The sequence below is a fragment of the Rhinichthys klamathensis genome, unplaced genomic scaffold, assembly GCF_029890125.1.
Source record: "Rhinichthys klamathensis goyatoka isolate OS25496 unplaced genomic scaffold, OSU_Roscu_1.1 h1tg000352l_1, whole genome shotgun sequence".
Lineage (NCBI taxonomy): Eukaryota > Metazoa > Chordata > Actinopteri > Cypriniformes > Leuciscidae > Rhinichthys > Rhinichthys klamathensis.
The window spans coordinates 366931-385000 of record NW_026606863.1 but is presented as its reverse complement, the minus strand read 5'-3'; the positions used below and the strand labels follow the sequence as shown (position 1 = coordinate 385000).

The 18070-nt window shown below is 36.8% G+C and overlaps 2 protein-coding genes across 3 annotated transcripts in view; both read right to left on the bottom strand.

Moving 5' to 3' along the window:
• The window catches only part of herc4 (HECT and RLD domain containing E3 ubiquitin protein ligase 4), a 34079-nt gene extending 29372 nt beyond the window's left edge, over nucleotides 1–4707 (bottom strand). For both annotated transcript variants that reach the window (XM_056232675.1, XM_056232677.1), the window contains exons 1-2: nucleotides 4602–4707; nucleotides 677–944 (exon numbers count right to left, since the gene is read on the bottom strand). In XM_056232675.1, coding sequence (XP_056088650.1) covers nucleotides 677–902 — 226 coding nt within the window. In that variant the 5' untranslated portion in view covers nucleotides 903–944; nucleotides 4602–4707. The remainder of the gene's footprint in view (nucleotides 1–676; nucleotides 945–4601) is intronic.
• A 1223-nt stretch (nucleotides 4708–5930) lies between these two features.
• On the bottom strand, nucleotides 5931–17803 carry ccnj (cyclin J). The gene is made up of 6 exons (XM_056232680.1): nucleotides 17698–17803; nucleotides 17231–17306; nucleotides 16395–16605; nucleotides 11478–11777; nucleotides 9935–10094; nucleotides 5931–7013 (listed from the first exon to the last, which is right to left on the bottom strand). Exons 2-6 carry the CDS (start codon nucleotides 17297–17299, stop codon nucleotides 6722–6724), a joined length of 1032 nt encoding a protein of 343 aa, XP_056088655.1. The 5' UTR covers nucleotides 17300–17306; nucleotides 17698–17803; the 3' UTR covers nucleotides 5931–6721.
• Nucleotides 17804–18070: the final 267 nt, after the last annotated feature.

Below are 18070 nucleotides of genomic sequence, written 5' to 3'. Positions count from 1 at the left end.
ACGATTCAAAATGTTTGGGTTAAGTAAGGTTTCTAAAAAAAATTTTTTTTTAAAGAAATTAATAATTTTATTCTGGAAGGATTCATTAAAGGGATGAAAAGTGCCAGTAAAGATATTTATAATGATGATAATAATCATTTCCTGAGCAGCAAATCATCATATTAGAGTAATTTCTGAAGGATTACTGATAATAATAATGCTGTAATGATGCTGAAAATTCAGCTTTGATCACAGGAATAAATTATACTTTACTATATATTCACATAGAAAACAGCTACTTTAAATTTTAATATTATTTCACATTATTTACTGTATTTTTGATCAAATAAATGCAGCCTGGATGAGCATGACTTCTTTCACAAACATTTAAAAATTTTGAGTGGTAGTTTAGATAAAATGGGAAAAATTAAAACAATGAAACACTTTGAAAATTTGAAAATTTGAAAAATTTGAAAACACTTGAAAATTACAAAAAAAAAAGAAGGGTGAGGCTTGCATTTCAAAAGTGGGTGTTTCATACCAGAATGAAGGAACCACCTAGTTATTACCGTATTAAGTCTCACTAATTTTTCTTTTTGGCCACAGTGATTCACAGTGAATCATTTAGATTAAGATCAAGAAGTCCAATTAAAAGCTATAACATTATAATGCTAGTAGACTGTCTTTGTGGCCCTACCTGGTTTCTTGCGTCCTTTGTCGTGTCCCAGCTGACCCAGGTCATTACACCCGCATGTGTAAACCGTCCCGTCCTCCAGCAGAAAGACACTGTGACGTCTGCCACATCCCACATCTCTCACACGCTTGCCCTCGAAGAACTCACACTTCCTCGGCTCCAGCACGATCTCCTCATCAATCCCACCTAAACCGAGCTGCCCGTACGAGGCATTTCCCCAGCATAGCATGACGACGGGCCCGTGTGGCCGCTCTCTTCCGCAGGCGAAGACCTACACACACACACACACACACACACACACACACACACACACACACACACACACACACACACACACACACACACACACACACACACACACACACACACACACACACACACACACACACACACACACACACACACACACACACACACACACACACACACACAGCAAAACGAAACTCTTTAAAGCATCTGTAACTAGAGGCACTTTATTAAACAAAGTTATTTTTTAATGATACATACAGAAAATAAAATAAAAACATTAATGGACAAAAGGGAGGTAATGATGAAAATAGAATAAATAATAAAAAATGTAATATATCCACCTTATTCCTGACGAGCTTACTGCGTTTTGAATTATGGGCGGCACTTCCCGTTTGGGGAACTTCCATTCAAAAAGACTGAAACGAATCATTTCAAATCATAAGGTTGCCCTACAAATAAACCTGATCCGTCAGTTTGACTTAATGAGCAATCAGTTTTCTTTCATGTTTTATCTAAGAATAACATGAGAATAACGTAACACTTGGACATGTTATAACAAGAATATCCATAGTAAGAGCTCTGCATTCTTTTCCTCGTGATTATTTTCTTTTTTCCTTTTGAATTCCCCTGTAATAGTATGACAAAGGTCAACACATACTGCACATTTGTGGTCTGTTCTCCCGATTTAATTTACGATGTATACCATTACAAATTCACTGGAATCCTCTCCAAATCCTCACGTCTCTTTCCAGGTTTGGTTTCACAGGTAAATACAATTTATTATCTGTCAAAATGACTGAAATCACTTTAAAATAATATCACGTAATGCTGAAGTAAAACACTTTTTTATTAAGGCAACCTATGTTACATAATACAGATTACCACAGTGATATTTAACCGACCGATTTAGCTGTGGAAAGATGCTTTTGAGATTATTCATGGTCTGTTGAAAGTTACCTTGTTGATGCTTTTACACTTTTAAATGTCCTTTTAATGTTCAATGGTTGAAGGGTGAGTAGAATAATGTAATGTCATCGTAAAAGGTTTAAAAATCTATTATTGCGTCCATAGAGCTTAGTCTTTCACTGATTGTTTACATCTTAACAGAAGTTACACCCATAATTCGCGCAAAGCGTCATGGGGCGCAGGAATGCTGTGGATATATATTTTTTATTAAAATTTGTATAAAAATAATCAGTTACATGAAAGCAATATACTAAAATTTACACACCTACATTATATTTTTACTTTAACAAATACTATCACCATTTGCTCTAAACCACAATTTCTATAAGCAACTCTAAAAATTTAGGTTTGGTTAGTAAATTTAAGTATAGGGGTGTAAATTGGTGTAGTATTTTTGTATTATATAAAATGGTATGCCCCATTTTTTTTGTTTGATTGTGATTTGGTTTATATATGGTTTATATGGAAGCTTATTTCCGCCACTGAATGAAAAATAAAAGAGGTAATTGCGACTTTTTATCTCACAATTCTGACTTTTTTTCTCACAATTGCGAAATGTAAAGTCAGAATTGCGTGATATAAAATCGCAATTGCGTGTTATAAAGTCAGAATTGTGAGATATAAACTATTCTGAGGAGGAAAAAGTTAGTCTTTTTTCCCCCTTAGAATTGGCCTGATAACTCGCAATTGCAAGTTTATATCTCACAATTCTGAGAAAAGATGTCAAAATTTCGAGATATAAACTCGCAATTATGTGTTATAAAGTCAGAATTGCGAGATATAAACTCGCAATTGTGAGAAAAAAAGTCAGAATTGTGAGATAAAAAGTCGCAATTCTGTCTTTTTTTCTCGCAATTTCTACTTTATTTCTCAGAATTGCGACTTTTTATCTCGCAATTGCGACTTTATTTCTCAGAATTGCGACTTTATTTCTCAGAATTGCGACTTTATATCTCGCAGTTGCGACTTTATTTCTCATAATTGCGACTTTATATCTCCCAATTGCGACTTTATTTCTCATAATTGCGACTTTATATCTCGCAATTGCGACTTTATTTCTCATAATTGCGACTTTATATCTCGCAATTGCGACTTTATTTCTCAGAATTGCGACTTTATATCTCGCAATTGCGACTTTATTTCTCAGAATTGCGACTTTATTTCTCAGAATTGCGACTTTATATCTCGCAATTGCGACTTTATTTATCATAATTGCCACTTTATATCTCGCAATTGCGACTTTATTTCTCATAATTGCGACTTTATATCTCGCAATTGCGACTTTATTTCTCAGAATTGCGACTTTATTTCTCAGAATTGCGACTTTATATCTCGCAATTGCGACTTTATTTCTCATAATTGCGACTTTATATCTCGCAATTGCGACTTTATTTCTCATAATTGCGACTTTATATCTCGCAATTGCGACTTTATTTCTCAGAATTGCGACTTTATATCTCGCAATTGCGACTTTATTTCTCAGAATTGCGACTTTATTTCTCAGAATTGCGACTTTATATCTCGCAATTGCGACTTTATTTCTCAGAATTCTGACTTCATATCTCGCAATTGTGAGATAAAAAGTAATTTATTATTTTTATTTTTTTTATTCAGTGGCGGAAACAAGCTTCCGTAGGTTTAGGCAAGTACTGGAAGTAAGACCTAATAAGCCCAGGGCTTGAACCTATCCCTTTTCAAATGGGTTGTGCATTATGTTGAGTATCATTAATTAAATTTTGCTTTGTTTATTTTGTTATATATTTTCTTTTTTTCTTGTTTTAATAGTTAGAAATAAAGATTTTCATATCATATCATACTTATAGTATCTATAATTACCGGTTTGATTTGCAATAACTAGGTCGCAAATGTTGTTTAATGAAGTGCCTCTAGTTAGTTGCTTTCATTTTCATCTACGTTCTTTTTTAATGATACATACAGGGCGGCAGAAAATAAAAATAATAATGGACAAAAGGGAGGTAATGATGAAAATAGAAATACAAAATACAAAAAAAATCAGTTACATGAAAGCAATATACTAAAATGTCTAAACTTATATTTTTACTTTAACAACTACTATAACCATATACTCTAGTCTAAACCATACAGAAAGCATACAGATTAGTCCCGCCCTGCAGAGAGTATTCGACTGAAAGCTCTCTAGAAAGTTCACTTTGTGGGAGGTGTGTGTGTACATAAACAATTATTGCATAACACAGCTTACAGTTGAAGTCTATAATTGGATGCATTAAAATGGGCACTAGCACTTTAAGAACGTAAAGACACATTGTAACTTTTCTACACTAAAAATAACAACAAATGTAACACTGTATCGAATTCTAAACTGCAGACCACGTGATTCACTTGAGATTTAAATGCCCTGACCACCGAACAGACACTATGACGTGTGTGTTCACGAAATGAGTGAAAACTACCGTTAAAACGGTTGGTGATTAAACGCAGTTTTGAGAGAATGTCAGTTAATTCATACAGCAAACAAAGTGTGTGCGTGTTTTAATGACAGGGTTTCAATATAATATAAAATACACCTCACTGCTGTTGTGCACGAATTTGTGACTTTAATAAGACCATAAAACACATACTGCATCAATCCCAGGTATGAACACTGCTACATAAGACGAATATGTCTGCACACACTCCCATACAGCGTTTTGACAGCATGTGTGTGTGTTCGTCAGTCTTGGCTTTATCTTACCTGTTGATATGTAATATAATGCTCCTCTGGACGTCTCCAGCACAGGTTCAGGGCTTATGTTTACATGAGCGTTAATGCGGATATATTCTGTAATATCATGACAGCCGGACACGCGCTTAAATAGACACACACAGGAATGAACGCGAAGCTACTGTAATATTCTAGAGGCTTTCCAACACACCGGATGTGACGACAGATGAGGAGTTCCTGCGGTGCGGTTAGAAAACACACACTAATAATAATAACAATAATAATAATGATGATAATAATATTAATAATAACGCGATAAAAAAAATAATTAGCAATTTCTGTTGGGTCAGATTTCCGGTGACATTATGCTTTCTTGTTTTGGTCACTGATCTATATGTCATTATATAGATTAGTGGTTTTGATATGTTCTGGTTCAAAAGGCTGTTGTCGTCAAGTAAAAAACAACAACAATATTGCTTAAAAAAAACCGTGGCTAACGTTTTATAAAATCTAAATACAAGAGTTTGTCTAGTCACGGCCAAAGCTAGGCAATTCTTCAAAATAAAGGTCTCTAGACAATTTCAATGAACATGATTATTTGGAAAATATTGCGTTATATACATTTTTTTTGTTTCGTTGATTACTGTTAGATGTATTATTGTTATTTTTTTGTCTAGTTTCAAGATATTTTTTTTATTATTTTAATCCGATTTCTTATTATTTGTTCGTTCATTTTAATAAATTTTATAATTATTTTATTCTCATTTTTATATATCAATTTTAATCTGTTTTTATATATTTATTTTAATCTTATTTTAAATTAGATAGTTTAGAAAACCCTTGGTCTAGACAAAAATCACTATTATTGCAATTTCATCACTTGAAAACAAAAAAATTATTGCATTGGTATTGGTTGTCAGAGATGTTAATTAGATAAGCACAAAACGTTTTTGCTTTTTAAAAATATGTTTGGTTTTTGGTTTATGTGCTTTATAGCATTCACATTTTGAGTTGCAATGACGCATGGAATCACTTGCCCTCAATGGATAATAATTCTCCCTGACATGGATGTATGGTATATACATGTGCCCCCAACAAAGATCAATACAAGAATGATAATTTTCCCTTTTAAATGTTTCATTTAAGTCTCAGTTCCTCCTGTCATGATTTCACACATGCCTCAGTTTGTTTTTCTGCAGCGATTCATCATGTTAATGAGTTTAAACCATGCTTTTGGACATTGCAAGCGTTAGAATCCAGATTAAAAGTCCAATATTCATTATTATTATGATTAAACTTCATTATTAGACAGCATTTTTAGCTGCAGGTTGGTCAAGGCAAAAAATATTTACATCACTATTATAAATCAAATAGCTTTTTATTAACATTTACTCTACAAAAACACCCTCGCATATCGTGGTCATCAGAACAAATGTATCAGTTGGACTTTTCAACATCAATTAAACGAATCAAAATTGCAGTGTGTGATTCTCAAAACAAAAAGCCGTTGAGGTAGAACTATTCATAAAGACAAATAGTTGCATATGTGAATGTGTGTGTGAATCAGAGAAGGGTGAATTTAATAATAAATCGATACAAACCTCAGTGTAAATGCACACCACCAAAACAAACTACAACAGAAAAGTTGCATTTTTATTAAAATAAAGAAAAAGAAAAAAAGAAAAACACTATACCAAAGTGCATTTGTAAGGTCGCAAGACAATAATAGTCTACATTCAGTGAGGTAGAGCAAAATAACACTTGCTTGTGTTGGTAAAAACAGTATTTTCTTGTACTTAAGTTACTTCAAACTACCATGATGTCTTCATTTAGAAAGATGCCTGTAAATAATAATGCTTTGAAGTAAACTTAACACAAGATAGTGTTCAGTGGGAAGTGCATGACAGCATTATAATATTGCACATTTGGGATGACTCCACACCTCATGAACATTATTGATTTAAATCTTCACTCAAATCACAAGGATTCAGAATGTTGTATATGCATGCATTCATGTAAATGCAACTTGAATGGTTGCATATGCGCATTTCAGAGCGGTGGTGGTGTTTGCAATCCCACATTTGCACATAATAAATACAAACTCGCCCCTGTGCAGTGGAACGGTCCGACGCTTTCCCGTCCCGTTTCAATCACCTGTCAAAGCAGGGGTAAAGAGCGCTGGCCTGGTAAGCTCTTCCAGGCACGTTCACCTTGGCATCCATGTTCTGTGTGTGTCCGAGGCCACGCATAGGCGCTGTGGACGTCAGGTATGTTGCAGGACCTTGCGCTGAAACGACGACCGGCGGGCAGTTCTGCATGTACTGTGTGTTCGGACGCTGCATGTACTGGTGCAAGGACCCGCTCTGACCCGGGACGGGATACACCGTCTGTTGATGCTGGCATTTCTGCTTGTTTGCTTCCTTTACATCACTGTCGTGAGCACTGAGAGAGAGAGAGAGGGGGGGAGAGTGTGTGTGTTAGAGAGTGAGTGAGTGAGAGTGTGTGAGTGTGTGTGTGTGAGAGAGAGTGTGTGTGAGTGTGTGAGAGAGAGAGTGAGAGTGTGTGAGTGAGTGTGAGAGAGAGAGAGAGAGTGTGTGAGTGAGTGTGAGAGAGAGAGAGAGAGAGAGAGAGAGAGTGTGTGTGAGTGTGTGAGAGAGATAGTGTGTGAGAGTGAGTGAGAGAGAGAGAGAGAGTGTGTGTGAGTGAGTGAGTGAGTGAGCGAGCGTGTGTGTGTGAGTGAGTGAGCGTGTGAGAGTGTGTGTGTGTGAGTGAGAGTGTGAGTGAGAGTGTGAGAGAGTGAATGAGTGAGTGAGAGAGTGAATGAGTGAGTGAGAGTGTGAGAGAGTGAATGAGTGAGTGAGAGAGTGAATGAGTGAGTGAGAGAATGAGTGAGCGTGTGAGAGTGTGTGTGTGTGTGAGTGAGTGAGTGAGCGAGCGTGTGAGAGTGTGTGTGAGTGAGAGAGTGTGTGAGTGAGAGAGTGTGTGAGTGAGAGAGTGTGTGAGTGAGAGAGTGTGTGAGTGAGTGAGAGAGAGAGTGAGTGAGTGAGTGTGTGAGAGTGTGAGTGAGAGAGTGTGTAAGTGAGAGAGTGTGTGAGTGAGAGAGTGTGTGAGTGAGAGAGTGTGTGAGTGAGTGAGAGAGTGTGTGAGTGAGAGAGTGTGTGAGTGAGTGAGTGAGTGAGTGAGTGAGAGAGTGTGTGAGTGAGAGAGTGTGTGAGTGAGTGAGTGAGTGTGTGAGTGAGAGAGTGTGTGAGTGAGAGAGTGTGTGAGTGAGAGAGTGTGTGAGTGAGAGAGTGTGTGTGTGTGTGTGTGTGAGTGTGTGAGTGAGAGAGTGTGTGAGTGAGTGAGTGTGTGTGTGTGTGTGTGAGTGTGTGAGTGAGAGAGTGTGTGAGTGAGTGTGTGAGTGAGAGAGTGTGTGAGAGTGTGTGTGTGTGAGTGTGTGAGTGAGTGTGTGAGTGAGAGAGTGTGTGAGTGAGAGAGTGTGTGAGTGAGAGAGTGTGTGAGTGAGAGAGTGTGTGAGTGAGAGAGTGTGTGAGTGAGTGAGTGAGTGAGTGAGTGAGTGAGTGAGAGAATGAAATATAAGGGATGATGATGTCCAATATTTGTGGCATCAATCTTTTCATTCAACTGGGTTTGTACAGATACTGTAAAATTAAATTTCAAGGATTTTTCAAGCAATACTTTTTGGGGGTTTTCAAAGACTACAATCAGAGATCTCACTTATCAAACAATATATTTTTTATCTTTCGAATTCTAAAAAGGGTAAGTAGACAAAAAACTAATAAAACAAAATGGTACACACAAAGTGCAGCACATGCAATGAATAATTGATAATTATATGAGCAATATTACACTCATAGCCATGTGAAATGGCTCTATATCAATATCAGACGGTTGTGAAAAAATAGATTTATCAATAAAATTAAACACTATTTTCTAATATAGCCTATTGTCTTCTAATAATTCAAGCACTTTTTCAGAAATATGGATGTTTTTCAAGACTTTAATTTCAAAAATCAAATTCAAGCACTAAAGCACCTTGTACGAACCCTTTATAATACGCCAGCATGCAGCGGCATGAGTTTCATTGAGATACTCTCTAGTTTGGAACAATTAAGATGTTTTAATGTTTGTGAAAAGAGTCTCTTCTGCTCACCAAAGCTGCATTTATTTGATCAAAAATACAGTAAAAAATTATGAAATATTATTCCGATGTAAATCAGCTGTTGTCTATGTGAATATATAGTAAAGTATAATTTATTCCTGTGATCAAAGCTGAATTTTCAGCATCATTACTCCAGTCTTCAGTGTCACATGATCCTTCTAATATGTTAATTTGCTTCTCAATTATTATTGGTGCTCAATTAGTTAATAATGTTTCTTAGTACTATCAACTGCTTAATATTTTTGCTTAAACCATGATCCATTTTTTTCAGGATTCTTTGATGAATAGAAAGTTCAAAAGAACAGCATTTATTTGAAATAGAATCTTTTGTAACATTATTAATGTTTGATACATTTAATGCACCCTTGCCGAATAGAAGTATTATTTTTTTAATCTTACGTACCCAAAACTGCAGCACAATTGTTTTCAACACTGATAATAATCATAAATGTTTCTTGAGCATCAGATCCTCATATTAGAGTGATTTCTGAAGGATCATGTGACACTGAAGACTGGAGTAATGATGCTGAAAATACAGCTTTGATCACAGGAATAATTTTTTTCAAATTCAAATTAGCTTTATTGGCATGAATGTGTAAAATAGCACAATATTGCCAAAGCAATAGACATATACAAACATATAGATAAATAAAAGTGAACAATAATAATATTTTTTTTTTTACTAAAATATCATAATAATGATTTGAAATTTTTTTCAATTATTTATCCATCTGAGGTTCCACTGGTTGTCCTCATTTCATGGCATGAGGAGACATATTTTGCAGCAATTATTTCACATTTGGGCATTTCTCCCAGTAAATATGGGATTTTCTGTGTGTCTGATATGGATTCGAATTCAGGGTATATTTGGGAAATGTTTGCAAAGTGTTTTTGTCTTAGTGTATTATATTTGGGCCATGAGGTTAGAAAGTTAGAAATTACACTTTACTACAGTCGTCAACATTTGAAGTGGATCAAAACCTTCCATTAGAGTTATATATGAATTTTGTACAATACCCGTTCTTGTCTTAGGACAACTTTGATGAACTTTTTTGATTCACTTCAAATATGGACTACTGTATATATTCACATAGAAAACAGATATTTTAAATTGTAATAATATTTCCTATTTTTTTGTATTTTTAATCAAATAAATGCAGCCTTGGTGAGCAGAAGACACTTTTGAAAAGCTCAAACTCACATCAGCAGTCTCTCGACGGCGGGCAGCATCTGGTCCCAGGTGTACGCGGACAGACGCTGGAGACGCGGAGGCCATGACGGAGACAGACGCAGGATTACCCGTGAGGACGACACACACGCCGCTGCGACCAGGGACGGCACGAACCGCAGAAACGCATGGTCTTGACACAGGAAAGAAATGCTTTTTTCTTAGTACAAAAACACAAACATTCTGATTCTGCAGATCATGTAGTTCATATACAGGTGAAAATGCAATGCACATATGACGCAAATTTCTCAAAGTCATAATCATTTGTTAACAAACAAGTATTCATTACTTCAATGAGCTCATTGTTTCTGCCTTAAATTATTACATTGTTTGAATTAATACATTGTTAGCTAACTGATTTGTATATGTACATTTCTGAAATACATAACTTAGAGAGTTTCCTCTGATAACAATCACTCTATTGTAATGTGGACTCGTGCATTTTCTGTAAATCTGCTTTGAAACGATGTGTATTGTGAAAAGCACTATAAAAATAAATATGAATTGAATTGATTTTTTTTAATTATTGTGTTAAATGTTAAATATATGGTGAAAAACAAGCTATATTTTACTTCATGCATTTGTTGAATCTTTTTGGAAAGATGGTTACCAAGCAATTTCAGAGTAAATTTTTATTTTTTTTATAAATTATGATAATATTGATAAATGTCAATGTCAAAAGGATGAAAACCTTAATATTCTATGATATGATATCTATACAGTAGGGTTCTCTGATGATTAGTAATATTTATAAGAACTTTAACCTTTATATTTGTAATGCACCATATGCAGAACTATCTAACATTCACGATATAGGAAATCCTGTGAGAGCTGCGAATGACTATTGCAGACACAGACGTTCATAAATGGGAATAACTAGGTTTGCAGTCAATTTGTTCACGGACCGGCTTTGACTGTTCCAATATGGCGCACGACTTCAATATAGCGGCTCTCTAATGTGTTATCCATGTTTAGATGTCTATGCACGTGACCTTAGATATATACGGAAGTGTTTTGGAAAGATTTCAATGTGGCCAAACAATGAACATCACTTACAGCCTTTTCACTGACCGCATTATTGTAATCAAGACGCATGCATTTTCTGTAAAGCTGCTTTGAAACGATGTGTATTGTGAAAAGCACTATACAAATAAATGTGAATTCAATTTAACTAAATATGCTGTCTACCTTCACTAAAATCCCATGGTTTTAATATTTTTGGAAAGTTGGTTACCGAGCAATTTCAGAGTAAATATTTTTTTTTGTGCATTTTCTGTAAAGCTGCTTTGAAGGAGTTACACCGCACTCACGATCATGAAGGTGCCAGACAAACAAGACTAAAGATCTCAAAAAATTAATAAACTGTCCGCACACTTAAATGCTTTAAGCCAATTTAATCACCAAGCTTTCAGTCAAAAGACCATCCTCAGGGCAAGTAAAGCTGCTTTGAAACGATGTGTATTGTGAAAGCGCTATACAAATACATGTGAATTGAGTTTAGGACTGGACGCCGCACCTTGCAGAGACACCTCTAGGAAGTAGTCGGCATATTTGGACATGTAAAGCATGGTTTTCTCCATGCAGGCCATCGGCCAGCCGTCATGCAGGTCCGTCTCGTTCACGGCGACTGGCAGGTAATACTCGATGAAGTGGGCAGCCGTGGGAAGGTACAGGTTCCACTGAAACGTCTCGAGGAGCAGCAGCTCCATGTGCAGGAGACCCTGTTTGGTCAGAACCAGGTTCATGGAGCTCATACAGCCCAGACTGTTCAGAGTCTCCAGCTTCGGGACACGGTCTTCTCTCTCCTCAAACTTACCTGGATAATAAAAACTCAACATGAAATGTTTGCACAGCATTTTACTTTTGTGGTCAGGGGTCTCATTTATAAAACTGTGCATAGGATCCTTACTGAAAGTGTGCGTGCGCTCAAAAGGCAAAAAATATTCAGGCTTATAAAACAAAATTCCCTTTATAAATCCCAGCTTGTGCGCACATGCGTCTCCTCCCCGAAATAACCATATATGGAGCTTACCATGCCTCGTTTTACTATGCATATCCTCATCTGCATATCGTTTGGATATGCATATTCATTCACATGATCCCATATTTAACGGTACAAGACATTAGGAAAATATGAGACAGATGTGCCGTCACATTACATTGTTAAAAATCATTTAGTAGCCTATTCTTGAATAAATAAATAAAATACAGAGACATTTTTTCTCAATCTTTTCCACTGGCCAAATAGTATTTTTAATTGCTTTATATTTTTAATGGAAACAGAGCCTTATTGCGCATTATTGATCATTATTTGCATGAAAATATTAGCTCAGAGCACGAGTTCTGCTGCTTTCATGCGCTAAGCATGATAAATGTTCCCGGTCAAGTTTGTTTTTATAAATCACAACTTATGCATGGGAAGTGGCGTACGTACGCCTCTTTCAGGGCCTGTTTTGGTTATAAATGAAGCCCCTGATGTACTGCAGGATCTTCAACTAGATGTTTACTTTTTTTTAGAAGTAAATGTGAGTGATGTTTGCATGTTGCACATGGTTATGGCACATTCCAATGTGGTGTGTTTTTGTGCATATACACTATGGGTCTCATTCATGAAACACGAGCAGAACGAATTTTTGTGTAAATCGTAGGGGTGACCTAGCCTGGTTCTACCAGACTCTCGTACATTTCATTTGTACAGAGAGTCTGGCCTCGCTCCATTGAGAAACGTTTACTTCCTTGTAGGCGGGTTCTCTGTTAAAGTTCAAAACTATTGGATCTGCCCAGCGTCACTCAGGATCTGCCATAGCCAATCGCTAACGTGTGGTCGTGACGTATGTCATGCGCCGAAACCGGCTGGAAACAACAAGTCCGAATTCCATATTCATAAATCTAAATATCTAAATGCTAAACCTCTCTTTCTTATATTTGTGAAAGAATTTTAAAAATACCTCTTTTCAATTAAGTTGTCTGAGAACAAAAAAAGCCTTAAAAACATTATCTGTTTGTAATTATTTTCCTTTTTTCAGTGTCATGTAATTCTCTTAACTTGTTCATGTTTATTTTATATTATCCCCCTACTGTTTTATTTTTGTTTTGTTTTTATTATTATTTTTTGTTTGTTTTTGTATTATGTTTTCTGTTGTTACTTGTGTATTGTTTTAAGCAATAAAAAAAAACAAGTCCGAATGATCAGAGGATTATGTTTAGAATAAGATGTCTGTCAACGAGAGCTGCATGTTTTGTTCATCGAATTTAAGAGTTCAAGGAACAATTCTAAATTCTAAATGTATATTTGACACTAATGACAGTGATGTATTCAGTCAACTGTCGAAGCTGGGTGTAATCATTAACAATACGCCGCTGCGGTCGTTTCGGATCTGCCACAAATGCTGTACAGTGATCATCGTGCACGCCGAGCTGCCCAGCACCAACTCCTAACCTTTCTGCCTCCCTCACTTGGTCCTCCATTAGTGCAACAAGAGGAGACGACAACAACTATCGGCTTTGCATCCTATCGTTCGCCTTAGCTAACTCATCCACTAGCGGAGTGAGCTGGAAAATTAAACTTTTCCCGAACCCCGTGGGGAGGAGGGCCACAACATCATGGCCACCAACAACACTTAGCAAACATTGATCTTGCTCCGGCTTTAACTTCTGGATATTCGGCAGTTTTGCAACAACGGACCGAATAGATTTTCTCACGTCTTTCTCCGCTGCCGTTACTGAACTCCAACTCAAACTGACGCGCTACATCAACGTCATCGTTCTCAGCCACTCCCTCTGTTCGCTGATTGGACCGGTAAAAAAATTATTTCTGGAAACCAAAGTCTACAGCACAATCCCAGACGTAGTACTGAAGGAAAATAAAATTGAGCGGAAGTGCGTAGGAGGGCGGAGCCAGGCTAGGGGTGACCCCGAATAGTCGAAGATTCGATGCTTCGATAGGAGGAGCCTGATTCGACTACCAATCTCACGGTCGAATCTTCGCAGATGTGTTATTAAACGTGGATTATGTCATTTTGGCTATATGAGTGTGCTCAATGTCTGATTTCACATAGAACTACTGGTTTTCTGTCAATATGTTAATATACAGCCTATTATGATAATGCTGTCGATACAAATGTGCAAAGAAAGAAGCTTTTAATAAATATTTTTTAACGTGCGTGCAGCGTGAATAATTCCAAACACCCCGTGACAGATTTAGTTTCACTTTCGATCCGTGACCGACAGAGGAGCGTCGTGTCGGCAGGGATTTAAATCTTTAAAAATGTCTGGGATAAGACAATCTAAAGATGCACACCATCAGAAAGGATATTCTCCAAGGCTGGATTTAGCATCAGGAAAACCATGATCGCACTTCTGCGGCCAACGTTAACAGGTTGGTTTTCCTTGGGACGTTCTAAAACGCTTAACGTGAAAAAAGCTTTTAAAACGCTTAAATGGCACTTTTACGTGCTTAATGTATGTACACATTAGGCTACACACCTTAAGAAACCATTCTATGTGCAGATAAGCAGATGAACCCAGAATATGAACGCAACGCGTTTCTCCTATTGAAAGTCACGTAAAGCTTTTCTTTAATGGTTTTCTATGGGAGGAAAATGCTTAACGTAGCCTATAATAAAGCGCGTTGCGTTCATATTCTGGGCTCATCTGCTTTTCTGTAGGCTATATATAGTATGCTTTATTAATATAAGGTGTGTACAGAATTTGATCTTTTAATATAACAGTTTAAGGACAAAGCCGTTAAGCGTTTTTCACGTTAAGCGTTTTAGAATGTATTTTATCCGCGCACACAATTTGAAAAGACTCAAACGGACACAGGCCGAGTGAAAGACTGGATTTTGTGTTTTCGATCAGTTATGTATGGGTAGTGATTTCAAAACATTTCAGCCGGTTCTAATTTGATTTTTGGATACTGTGAGTGTGAACACGTTTAGCTAAAAAGACTGCCGCTCCAGTTTAGCGTTTATTGTTGTTTCTGCAGTTAAAAAGACAAAGTTGACAATCCTGGCCATACTTTCGTTATTTTAATAATTTCTTTATTTTTATTTTATTAATTGATCACTCAGGGTGATCTAATTTAACTAGCCTATTTGTGACTTGTGTTTTGAATATTTGTTCCCCTGCACTTTAGGCATTTTGCACACATTTGTTCTGCTTCTTGTGACTTGATTCTGACTTATTTCGTTTTGTATTTTTATTTATTATAAATGTATATTATGTTCTTAATTTGTGATTATTTTTCAGTGCATAGATGTTGCGCTGTAGGCCTATAGAGCATGCTCGCACAGGCAATTCAGCCGATTTAATTTGATTTGCATGTGAAATGCAAATCCTATCTGAAGTGTGGCCTTTCTGCAGTTATTTATGTTATTTCTCAGTTTTATTGATCGAAAATGTTTTTATACATTTTCTTCTATATCTTTGTGTGGTGTTCTGTACATCGCGGCTTTAAAATGTTAAAGCCCCGCCCCCTCCCCAACAACACACACATGATTCGACTATTAGTCGACTATAGGCAGGACTTGACGAATCTGATTCGACTATGAAAATCCTTAGTCGGGGACACCCCTAGTAAATCGTGTGTAAAATGGTTCTGGCGTAAATTTTCGGATTCATTAAAATGTTCGTATTTTCCAAATGTTAGTTGGTACACAAGAAATCTACACCTGCTCCCAGCCACGCGTAAATAGTGCGCTTAACACCCGAACGTTTTGCTCATTAATAACTAAGGCTGCATTTTAATTCACCTTAATCGGGTACATATTTGCACAGCATTTTGAAAAAATATTATATATAGTAATTACATCCGGTTTTTCTTATTATGAGAGCCAGTAATAGCATCTGCGATGGTGGTCCTTTTCCAGTTTGAATACTATTTTTCCGAAGTGAACTAATTCGTTTTTTGCTCTCAAGCTTAATGTCGAACCATTTTCTTCTCACTTCTGGGAATGTTCGATTAACAGATGAAACTCCATTAACTGCATTTGTAATATGCTGCCAAGCTTCCTTTTTTTAGGACCCGATACGCCACTATGTACGCTTGAAAATAAAATGTGGCGTTTTGAATGAACTTCTGATAATAAAACTTCAATTTCTGCATCTGAGAATTTTTTTTTCATTCGCATCATGTCATAATATGATGCCCATATATAGTTGTCAGTCGGATTTAATGGGCGGGATTTATGGTAATTGAGAATGAACGTGCACGCGCATCCCATTTACGACTGATTGGAATTCATTAACACACACACACATTTCACTATCACATCTGACGTTTACGAAGTATTTGTGAATCGGGAGAAGAGTTTTCGGGAAGGTCTCTTTACGCGCAAATCACTCGCATATTTACGAATGTTTCATGAATGAGACCCAATAAGAGCAGGAATTGTGTAAATTTCAGTAATGATTAATAGGAGTAAAGTCTTACTGGCCAGAAGCAAGCAGGACAGAGCGACCATGTGAAGCTGCTGTACTGAGATGTCATAGCGGTCCATGAACAGGTCCAGCAGATAAACAGCCAAGTGTCTGGCCGCTGGGCACAGCTTGAACCGATTGCTGACTATAGCGATGAGGTCTGCAAAATATCGTCTAAGGCTCAGCTGTGGGGACTGGCCTTTATATGCAGGCAACCGCAGCTCCTGTAAGACAACCAATGAGACAATCACACCGCAATTAATATGTTTTGGAATATTGATTTGTGCAATAGCCAAGTTAAGTTGCACATACAAGCATTTATGCATACCAATAAGAAAATCTTACTGCAATGGTTTTATTAATGGCTGATCTGTGCAATAGCCAAGCAAAGATGCATATGCAACCATTCTAGTTGCATTTACATGAATGCATGCATATACAACTTTACTGAATGCATATGCAACTTTACTGAATGCAGGTGCAACTTTACTGAATACATGCATATAAAACTTTACTGAATGCAAGTAAATGCAACTTGAATTTATGCATATGCAACTTTACTGAATGCATGTAAATGCAACTTGAATTTATGCATATGCAACTTTACTGAATGCATGTAAATGCAACTTGAATTTATGCATATGCAACTTTACTGAATGCATGCAAATACAACTTTAATGCATGCAAGTTGCATTTACATTAATTCAGTAAAGTTGCATGCACGCCTGCCACACACACAAACCAAATATTCAATATCCCTCCTATAATAATTTTGTAATAGTGATTTGTGCATGATATCATAAACACAGTTTCACGTGGCACTAACAACATAATGACAGAGATACAAACTTTGTAACGCAGGGCCTGGTAGATGTCCTCTGCAAGTTCTCCTTTCCACCACTGACCCTCCAGCTCCATTGGGCTCCTGGAATATTTGAGGTTTGAAGATCAGATCAGCTTCATTGAGCAAAAGCACCTCAATGCATCCCAAGACAAATCAAAGCCTGAGCAACAATCAGCACTGATGACGGAGAGACTGAGGTCTTGATTGGTCCAACACTATCCTCAATCAAGAGGAGAAGATCATGAGTAACAAGCCTGAGTCTTCCTCATTGTGAACAACAGTTATTATTGGGTCAAACCAACTCAGTGCAGATCACAGGCAACAAGTAACGAGAACTAATGCAACTTACTAGCATTCATTAACCTACTATAAATCAAATGTGTATTAATAAACTCATGTCAAATAGAATTGCACTACAACCGTAAGTAGTAAGCTTTCCTCAAAAGTTAAGTTAAGTCAGTTAAGAGCTTACCGCACACAAAGACGCCTGCATACAGACAGGACAATGCAAACCAGCAGCAGAACAAACCTACTCGGACAATCAAAGTAAGTGCAACACTCTTGTGTTCACACGCAGAGTAACAAATAGCAATACACGGCACGGCGAGTCTCAGCCAATCGGAAGACGTCTTACAACCACAGAGCAACCAATCAGAACTCATCTTTCATCAGCGTCATCATAAGGCACGAAACTTTTGTCAATGCAGCGACAAAGAAATACTTGATACTAATCACAGAATCGCACAGAAAAGAAACATGTGATTATATAAAATGGCACGTGACAGAGATGCGAGAAGAATATAATGTTCCGTAATAGCAGTTTGTAAAAGTGCAAATGTATTTGA

Excerpts from the sequence above, each read along its gene's own strand:
- ccnj (XM_056232680.1), bottom strand. The coding sequence starts at position 17,299 with ATGGAGCTGGAGGGTCAGTGGTGGAAAGGAGAACTTGCAGAGGACATC. Across the intron at positions 16,606-17,230 it reads ACCAGGCCCTGCGTTACAAA|GAGCTGCGGTTGCCTGCATA; the intron begins GTTTGTATCTCT and ends GTTGTCTTACAG. Across the intron at positions 11,778-16,394 it reads GTCCTGCTTGCTTCTGGCCA|GTAAGTTTGAGGAGAGAGAA; the intron begins GTAAGACTTTAC and ends TTTATTATCCAG.